Genomic DNA, 10,091 nt, shown 5'->3' on the forward strand with positions numbered 1-10,091 from the left:
ACACACATCCCCACACACATCCCCACACACAGCTGCACACCCCCCACACACACCCACACCCCCCCACACACACACCACCCCACACACAACCCCACACACAACCCCCCACACACCCCACACACACCCACACCAACACACACATCCACCCCCAGATAATGTACGTATGTTTGTATGGATCTGAAGAAAACCCACAAGGTTGGTAACAGAGCATGAACAGGAGATTTGCACATTTGTGATATTAAATTTTATATATTTACAATCACATTACATTCCACACATATTTACAATTTTATGCACAGTGAGGTCAACTAATTTGCTCAGAATCACACATTTTAAAGTCAAATGCCCTGGTTGAACACTTCCAGAACGCTGATCATAGCCCTGATGAACTTTGCTGGCTGATCCTGGAAAAGGCCTCTTTGGGCCCAAGGTGTGGAAATATGGGGCGCATACTAGATGTGAGGGAATGCAAATGCATGTCACTTCTTGACACCATCAATAATGGCCTTAATGAATCTGAAGTCAGCCATGCCCAACTAGCGTGTCTCTCGCATGAATTTGTAGCCACACACACGTGCATTGGTATTTTGGCAAATATTCACATAATGCAGTGCATTAACATCATCGTGGTTTACCTACCTTTACTCTGATATGTAGACAAGATACAATGTGTTCCTCCCTGACTGTATTCATGTATTTTGAAATGCTAATAGTGTGTAATATAGCAAGTATTTCTGCACTTGTATTCGCTATGATTTTGCCTCCCTCCGTGGAGTGGAAACAACTCAATGATTAAACAAAAAAGAGGGGGGACCAAGGAGCTAATAAAGGTCCAGTGTCCATGCTCCTAATACAAGTCTGATAACAAAAAGGAGGACAAAGTTCCTATACAAGGGTGCAAAAGTCACCGGTGTATCAGGGTGCAAACAGTCACCCATGCATTAAAAACAGGGAGGATAAGGGAAAGGTAATCCTAGGTATAAAGTACCCTAATATGAGAGGGAAAGACATTCAACATCCTCTGCTGCCCTCACACACCTCGAAGGATGTCATGCTTCATCATCGGGCATTTTGCTCCTCGTAGGGCCGGCGCTGCAATTCCCTACGGGACCCCCGATGGGTCACTTTGTCGGAGATCTTTTTGAGGAAATGCCGGATGTTGCATGAGGGTGTGTGGGGAAGGGTAAAGGAGGGTAATTCATGTACGTGCAAACGTGATAGTGTGATAAAATTCCAAGGGTATGAAAGCAGCTGTAAGTTTTTCTTGGTAAACCCTTGGCAGTTAAGAATACTGCTTAAAAATGACTGACCCCAAAAGGCCCACTATGCCTGGGTGTCTATAGTCGCGGTCGACATGTTTCGCGCCTCTGTCGCCCGTAGGACATTGGCGCTTCTTCAGGACCAAACAAAAAACAGTGAAGTGCACGTGAACATAATACATAAAAGTTAAAATGAGAACCCTCTTATCTCAGCCAGGGCGGGTAAGGAAGCCTGTATACCCTCTATGTAAATTCAGCTGCTACACAGAAGCTGCTCCTGGTTGATACCTGTCATTACTTTCTACGCCATCTTGGATCCACTTGTCAACGCCCACGTACATGAATTACCCTCCTTTACCCTTCCCCACACACCCTCATGCAACATTCCCTCTCATATTAGGGTACTTTATACCTAGGATTACCTTTACCTTATCCTTATACACATTTAAAATCATACAAAATCGTATTATTCACAATATACAAAATTTTGTATGATTTTAAATGTGTATAAGGATTAACCTTTTCCTTAAACAAAAAATACTTAGAAATCGTTCTAACATATGGTGTTTTATCAATGTGTATTTTTTTATGATTTTATGAATTTGTAATAAACTGTTTTAATTTCTAATAGACCATACGATGATGTTTTTTGACACTTGCGTCTTCACCTTTCTTCTTACTGTGTAAGCATATAAATGTTTAGACATAATTGACATCTTTGAGTTATGAGGGTAGTACTGTGAAGGGCCCCAAGAGTTGGTCTCATTGGACCTTTTGATTTCCTTAATATTCTCTCTCCTGGTCCCTTATTGAATTTTTAAGGAATCCTCCCTTCCTTTTATTACTGTCCAGAATGTCCCTTTTTATTAAGCCAGGTGGTCACCCTAATTTCATGTCACATTTTTATTTGCTTTGTGCCAGGTACCATTTTTACTGTGTTTTTGTTTGTTACAAAATATAGGCGTGCCACTTTTGGACAGCGGCATATTGTTTTATTACTTCTAAACTTTTACTACCTATTGCATAGGTGTGCAAAAAAAGCAGAAAACAACTCCTATACATGCCAGGGTCGGACCTGACTTGGTTTTTATTAGTTCTGCCGCAGATCTGAGAACCACAGGCCGTGCGTCTATATTATGGAACATAACTTAAGTTGGTTCCGTATTTTATTGTCAGGGGCTTTCTTTGGAAGTATGACAGGTTGAGCGATGAGACAAAGAAAGACACATTTAGCGAGAGAGGGACTGAAGAGGGAGATGCACAGGAGGGCGCGAGAGACATACACATATAGAGTAAGAGAAACACTGTCCGGAGAAGAGGACGAGATAGACACCCCTGAAGATGCAGCCCAGAGCTACTCTTCCTCGCTGCCCGCCCTTCAGCTCTCTTTCCGTCCTTGTCTGCTCGCGACTCAATATCTCCAACTGTCCCTGAGTCCTTTATCCTCACAATCTTTCCCCTACATATCACCCTCCATCTGTGTCCCTATCTTGGTGTCCTTTATCTTCCATGTTTCTTCCCTCTGTACATGTTTTCACTCTGTCCGTAACATCTGCCCCTCTTTGTTCTCTCCCCTTAATACTCTCCGTTTCTTTATGTTCTTTTCAGTCGCCTCACCCCATGTCATCCTGGCATGTTTTCTCTCCCAGCACATCTCTCCAGTCCGCATCTGTCCCTGATCTCTACGTACTTACCTGTCTTCACGTATCATTCATTCGTTTCCTGTCTCTCTCTCCGTCTTATCTTTCTTCTTTAAAACGTATTGTGTGTCAGAGACCCAGATGCAAGCGACATCTCCTCCCCTTGTCCTAGTTTTCACATCTCACCAATGTTTGCATTCGTTCCTAATTCACCCTCCCCTTTCATCGCCCCAACGTGTAGCTCTCCATTCTGTCCCTACATGAATGTCCTCCTCGTCACTGCCCTATGCCTCCTCTCCCCTCTTTTATCCACCCCTTCTCTGTCGCTCTTCATCTCTTCCCAGCTCTCTCCTCCTTCTGCTTTTCTCCTTCCCATCCTTTATCCCCATCTCTTCTTTGCACGTCTCCCTTTGTCTCACCCATCTCTGACCGTTTAATTCCCTCTCAATATGCCCCCTCGTCAGCTACTTTCTTGATGCCCTTCTCCTGCCACATTTCCCTCCCTTTTCTAGTTCTCGAAGTTTCTGTGTCTACTCTCTTCCCGTATTCCGGTGCCCGTTATCTGCCCCCCACCTGGTATCTACACTTCTTTCTCCTGCTCACCCCGTCAGCCCCTTGCTTCTCTGCCGCCATACCTTTCCCCCAGCTCTCTCTCTCTCTCTCTCTCGGTATGTCCTGCCATGGTATTACCAACCTACTCCCCTCCTACTCCCAAAGAGCTCTTACTCCTTCCCTTCCCTTCCCTTGGGGTGCCTGCATTAGTCCCTATCTTTAGCAGAAACGCACCCTTCAGATAGCAGGCATTGCCTCGAGGCCCAAACAATGGGAGAGTAGCGCTGTATAAAATCAAAGTATTCATATTTAGCTTCCCGATGTCTTCACATTTCTCATTTTTCCTACCTAGTCTCTTCCTCTCAATAATTCCTTTCAGTTCTCCTCCCCTTTATTTCCCCGTGCCCAGTTCCCCTCTTTCCTCTCCTCTATGTCTAAAATTCTCCCTCCTTTTTCTTAGGCTCCCACATCTCTGCTCTTTATCTCCATCGCCCACTACCCACGCTTCTCTTCCACATGCCCATCGTGCCCTCGCCTGACTCATTTACCCTTGTATTCAGCTTTCCCCCTACCACTTACCCAATTATCTCTTCCTTCCCCCTTTACCTTCCCCGTCTGCAGCGCCCCCTTGCCTTTTATGTCCACTTTCCTTCCTCCTTCTCTCCACACCCCTCAAGCTTCCAGGTCTGCTCTGGCCACCCATCTCGGCTCCTCAATCAGGCATATGTTTGACAGCATATGTTATGTCATTGTATGTTATGGGCATTTACTATAGCGCAGCGACTCACACCCGAAGGTGTATCTCGGCGCTTTGAATGTTGGCAGTTGGTGGCAGAGGGAGGCTGTGGTCACCTGTGCTCTTTTATTGCGTGCGTACAAAGACGTTGGTCATCGGAGGGTCTCTATGAGAGAGGGGGGGCTTTGAAGAAAGGGTGTGGGAACATTGTGGCCCATGACGCCCCCCCCTCCCTCAGCCCCTGTGTCTTAATCACTCCCCATCTCTGCCATCATTTCTCACTGTCTCCCCTGACCTGCCCTCTCCATAACTCTTCCCTCCCACCGATGTATTATAAGCCTTTTCATCGCGCCTTGCAGCTGTTCACCCCCTCCCACCCTGAATCTCTACCCCCCACACCCCCACCCTCCACACGCTTCTTCACCCCATTGCACCCTAACCCCCTCGCACGGGGGCAGACTTTGAAACAAGAAGACTCTTCGGAGCCCCGTGAACAAAACTTCGTCTGACCCCAAAATAAAGAACCAGAATGTAACACAGAAGGGTATGAAAAGCCAGCTTTAATTATTCGAGCTGAACAACAAGTATATACACATTCACTGTTTGTATACTCAATACACGTCACTCTATGTACAGAGGCCGAGCCATGGGATTGGTCTGGGCAACTTTTGGCTTTCCTTTAGAAAAAGCACCGTGTCCGATATTTACCAAAGTCACTAGCAGACAGGCAGACGGACATAAATACACACAAGGGGCAGTGCACGGACAGCAGGCCCGGGCTTTTGAGGGGCAAGTAAGGCGGTACAGTATGTAGCGCCCTCATCTTCACTCTCAGCAGATGTGGCGCATTGTGTTCAGTGGCCCTGGAGGACTCCCTGAGGCTCGTGACTGGACATAAATCTGCAATGTTTTGTGCACCCATCCACCACAGGGCAATCATGCAGAATCGTGGGCACTCAGCTGGCGCTGGCATGTAACCAGCAGTATCTACCACACTCATCTGGCACTGAAGGGTGCTGTGCGCTCATCTGGCTGGTACTGCTAGGGGCCATGCAGTGTCTCGTGCAGCCAGACCTCTCTCGAAGGAATGGTATATCGTTTCACTACAGAGTTTCATACACTGCATTAGAAATACATTTAGCATAGAGGCCTATCGCAGTGTTTCTTAAAGACACATTTTATGCGGAGGGTCTCATGCAGTCGGCTTTAAATATACATCTTGCACTGAAAGATATGACCCCTTTGAGATATACTACACATTCAAAGATCTCAAACGTTGTCTCGTAAAGGTACAAGATATCATACAATGTCCCTTAAAGATGTAATTTGTACTGGGATGTCTCAGAACAATGTCACTTAACGATTCATTTTTTTCAATAGTAGTATTCATACAACTTGGATTTAAAGGCCTTAAATAGCTCCCCTTAAAGACATGTTCCATTGGAAGATCTCATTTGCTATCCTTAAAGATACATTTGCACCGAAAGATCTCTTGCTCCCACAATTATGTATTATATAGCACTAGAAGTTGCACAAAGTCTCCTTGAGATATATTTTATACAAGCAGTTGTATTTATATATTTATATTTCACACTGGATGATCTCATGCATTCCTGTGCAGCAGTATTTGGCACTCGAGGGCGTAGTGTGCACTTACCTACCTCTATATATATCACCAATGGCATGTGCACACCACCTGCACTGAAAGGTGATACACAGGCCTTGTGCACCTACACCTCGTAGTGAAATAGTGCACAGAGTATGTTACTGTTGTCTCCGTCACTTGATTTCCCAAATTGTGCCAGACTGTAATTCCTAGCATTAGAAGGCCTTCAGTCTCTCGATGCCTGGCGCCAGTGCATTGTCTCTTGTAGTGATTCCTGGCGCCAGTGCATTGTCTCTTGCAGTGCATCGTCTCTTGCAGTGCATCGTCTCTTGCAGTGCATTGTCTCTTGCAGTGCATTGTCTGGCAAGGAAGGGCAAACTTTGTCTCTGATGTAGTCACTTCTACTAGAATGCATACGTTGTTGTTTGCAGTGAGGCCTGGCACTGGATAGCAGGCTGTCTGTCTTGAATTAATGTCTGCCCTTAGAAGGCCTACTGTGTCTCTGACTGTGACCTCTGGCTCTTGCAGCCATGACTGGCACTGGGCGACAGGCCTTGTCTTTGTCTTTGGTGTAGTCCCTGGCACTGTGAGGTATGCGGTAAACTGTGCAGTGACAGCTCTTACTTCAGCTTTCGTTTATAGTCTTGTAGGGTCTGAAAGTCTCCTTACTTGTTAGTATTTAAAGCGGGGAGATGGACAGCCGCTCGGGGCATGTGGGGCCCACCAAGGTGGCAGCCTGCGCAGGGGCACGGGACGTCTGAGAAATGTCGGTAAGAGCTTCCCATGAGGACGGGGGCACCAGGGTGGACATCGTGAGCAACAGGTCTGAAGGCTAGATAACTGGCAGCCGCCGAGCAGGACGTGCCTGAGGGGGGCAGGACAGTGGTCGGGCACACCATGCCGGGAAGCGATGGCGGTGGTCCGTGGTGGCCAGCTAGAGGGGGTGGTGGGCCTGCAAGCTGCCCGCAGTGGGTGGGGTACTTCTGGTGCCCCGCATACACCTCACTCACCAGCTTCTTCATCTCCTCCAGGGAGGAGGACAACATGACGATGTAGTTGCGCGCCAGCATCAGGGTGGCAATCTTGGACAGTTTGCGCACGGAGGGGCCGTGGGAGTACGGCATGACCTCCCGCAGCCCGTCCATGGCCAGGTTCAGGTCGTGCATGCGCTTCCGCTCCCGGCTGTTGACCTTCAGGCGTAATTCGTGACCCTCTTCCTCGACGCCCTCATCCTCCGCCCGGGCCCTTTCTGCAGCCTGTCGTGAGCCGGGCCTCCTCTCCCCCTGCTGCCCCTTGCAGAAGGCCTCGAACATTTGGCTGTGGAGGAACTTCGGGCTCGCGTTGTCTCCCATTTCTGGAGAAGAGGCTCTGCTTGACAAGGAGCCTACGTCAGAGTCCATCCCAGCACCCTTTTCCACAGCCAGACTCCTAGGAGGTCTTCTCGAGTGCAGGAGGCCAAGGAGGGTGTTGGGGCCTGGGTGTCTCTTTGACCTGTGGATGGGACTTGCGTCTGTCGTGCAGTGGCCCCAGGGCCCCTCTTCGGCGGTTTGGCTGTGGCTGGCTCTGGGCCGCTTTGGCCTGTCAGCTGGTTTGTCCCAGGGCCTCTGAGGTCTTTTGCGTCTGGCGCGCGGCGGTCCCCCGGCCTGAGGTCTTGGTTCTGGCGCGCGGCGGTCCCCGGGCCTCTGGAGTGTTGGCTCTGGCGCGCGGCGGTCCCCCGGCCTGAGGTCTTGGTTCTGGCGCGCGGCGGTCCCCGGGCCTCTGGAGTGTTGCGTCTGGCGCGCGGCGGTCCCCGGTCCTCTGGGGTGTTGCGTCTGGCGCGCGGCGGTCCCCTGGCCTCTGGAGTGTTGCCTCTGGCGCGCGGCGGTCCCCGGGCCTCTCTGTAGTCGGTGGTCTGTTGCGCTCGGTCTGCAGTGCGCCGGGCTCTGGGACTCTCGTTTAGCCTCCCTCCTCTCTCGTTGACTGGACAAGTGCGAGGCCCCGTGGTGCAGGCATCATTTATGCTGTCCCCAGCACAAAGAATACAATGCGGCCCACAATGGCCTGCTCGCGGTGAATGCCCCGAGACACTTTCACTGGGGGAGTTAACATTTACCAAGTTCCTTAGCATTTTAACCTCCACCCCTTGTTCTCCCTTTGTCAGGGCACTTCTTTTCTTCTCAGTCACAAATCCCCCACTTAGCCCTGCGATGACATGTCGGGAAATCAGGAGTCTGTAGGGCTGCTCCCCTCGCCCCCCACCTCTGTACAGGCCCTTCTTTCGATTCCCACCAGGGTGGATGGAGCGGCTGGATTTAATGCTAACCCGACTTTAGCTAAATATTACAGAAAGAGAGGTAGAGCGCCCTTGACATGGCGGTGTCGCCTCGCCAGTACCTGCCCGGTGGCAGTTATGAATATTCATCACTTGCACAGCACAGAGCACGGGCTCAGCGTGGTACAACAGCTCCCCCGGAGCAGCACACCTGACGCGGCAAGCACAGCTCAAGCAGGCCAGCTGTCACCGTGTGCTAAGAGGCCTGAACCCGGAGAGACGGGGCCTGGGAAGGGAAAGCCAAACGCCGAAAGCAACACACACGAATACTTAATTTCAGTCTTTGTGGGCATATTTCAGTTAATGTCCCCGTCAGCTCTACTGAGTATACAACGATTGACAGGCACCGTGAATTATGATGACTTAAGAAACAGCATTATCAGCAAACTGAACAGCAGTCCCCCCACCCCCCACACCCGGCATAATTTACATAAATAATACTTTGTTTCTAAGTAGTGATGCATAAAGCACGCCTGCGACTTCTAAGAACTGTACTTAAGAGGTCCTAGCGTAACCCGACTCAATGATCCTCGGTCCATCGACCTCGGAAGGATGAGACGCTAAATTGACTACGATTTACATATTACCCCCCTCATGCCCCTCCCCAACGCACACACTTAGATCACTGTAGCAAACGCTGAACCCGCAAAGTTTTCTTACTAACTGGTAATTCAACACACACAACACACCTAGAAATGAAAAATATATAAAATAAGATGTAAAATACACTGTGATTACCCTGTCCTTTTTCGGTACAGATACGCAAGCTTGTTCAGTGGTAAGTCAAAGCTTGTGTTATTAACACCGATTTCTGCATCAAACAACACATTCCCAGCTATTTAGGCGGAGGCGAGAGATTGAACAGTCGTGGTGTGATATGGGCGGACCAGTGAGGTGTGGCCCTGTGTGATATCAGAGCTCTGCAGTGTGTGCACCACTGTGCACATCAACAGCCCTGCTCTGTTTCAGACTCTACGGGAGGGGAGCGGATTCCATTTTAAGGCTGCGCTACTGCTGCACACCGAGAAATCTCCAACAATATAACCTCAGCGTGACACATAACTAACACTTGCAAAATAACGGTCCTGGTTCTGTGAACCGCTCTATGGTGTGAGCGCGACACACCAGAAAGGCAGTACTTATAGACTGGTACCGCAGTGCATTTGTGTGTGGAAATGTGGTTTATTATCTGGTGTGGATGTGCGAATTCACAGTGTAATAAACTCACAAACCCGTCTTGGGTCCAGTCAGGCTCCTTTGTGTAAACCTTAGCTCAACCCTGGGTAGCTGTGGCTTCGAGTAGTCAGGCTTTAACAAAGGAACTAGTGCAAAGTATTTAGAAATACTAAAACAATTGAATAAGAAAGAAGCATGACACAAAGGAAATCCAACGCAAATTTATAAAAAGAGATTTTATTTTTATGAATTTTTAGACACCAAAATGAACAAAATCAAGCATTGGCACTTACTACGGTTAACGGTTACTTCGAAAACTTGTTATAAAGTTGTGTTGGGCACTCCGGCCTGCTTTGGGCAACCAACTCTGGCAGGGAGTGAGTCAGAGGGGCCAATAATGCTTAGCAGGACAGTTACCTTGTAGTCAGAGCAGTCTCCAGTCCAGTTCCAGGCTCTATGGGCAAACTCTCATAGACTTCAATGGAGTGGTCCTGATGGAATGGATACACAATGCCGAGGATGCTGATCCAGTCGACAGGGGTCTTCCTGGGGCCACTCCTCAGTCCACGAACATGGTGGGGAGACTTTGGCCACATAGGCCGATGTCCCTCAGAGTCCAGGTGAAGTCCAGTTAAAAACCAGGTGCCGCTGGTCTACTGGTCTCCGGTCACAGCAAAACCAGCGGTTTCCTTTAACTGGTCCCGGGTCCAGCATACTCGGGTACTACTTTGAGTGCCAGGGTTTGTTCTCCCAGGCTGCACTTTAGCAATTAGCTATGATTAAGCGATTGTGGCTACCAACTTGCCAAGGT

The 10,091-nt window shown here is 49.0% G+C and overlaps 1 protein-coding gene across 1 annotated transcript; it reads right to left on the reverse strand.

The window, feature by feature from the left end:
* Positions 1–6,458: 6,458 nt before the first annotated feature.
* On the reverse strand, positions 6,459–7,193 carry LOC144824700 (oligodendrocyte transcription factor 2-like). The gene has a single exon (XM_078683726.1). The coding sequence runs from the start codon at positions 7,191–7,193 to the stop codon at positions 6,459–6,461; it is 735 nt and encodes a 244-aa protein (XP_078539852.1).
* Positions 7,194–10,091: the final 2,898 nt, after the last annotated feature.

The sequence above is a fragment of the Lissotriton helveticus genome, chromosome 3_1, assembly GCF_964261635.1.
Source record: "Lissotriton helveticus chromosome 3_1, aLisHel1.1, whole genome shotgun sequence".
NCBI lineage: Eukaryota > Metazoa > Chordata > Amphibia > Caudata > Salamandridae > Lissotriton > Lissotriton helveticus.

Coding starts and splice junctions, on each gene's coding strand:
- LOC144824700 (XM_078683726.1), bottom strand. CDS start 7,193: ATGGACTCTGACGTAGGCTCCTTGTCAAGCAGAGCCTCTTCTCCAGAA.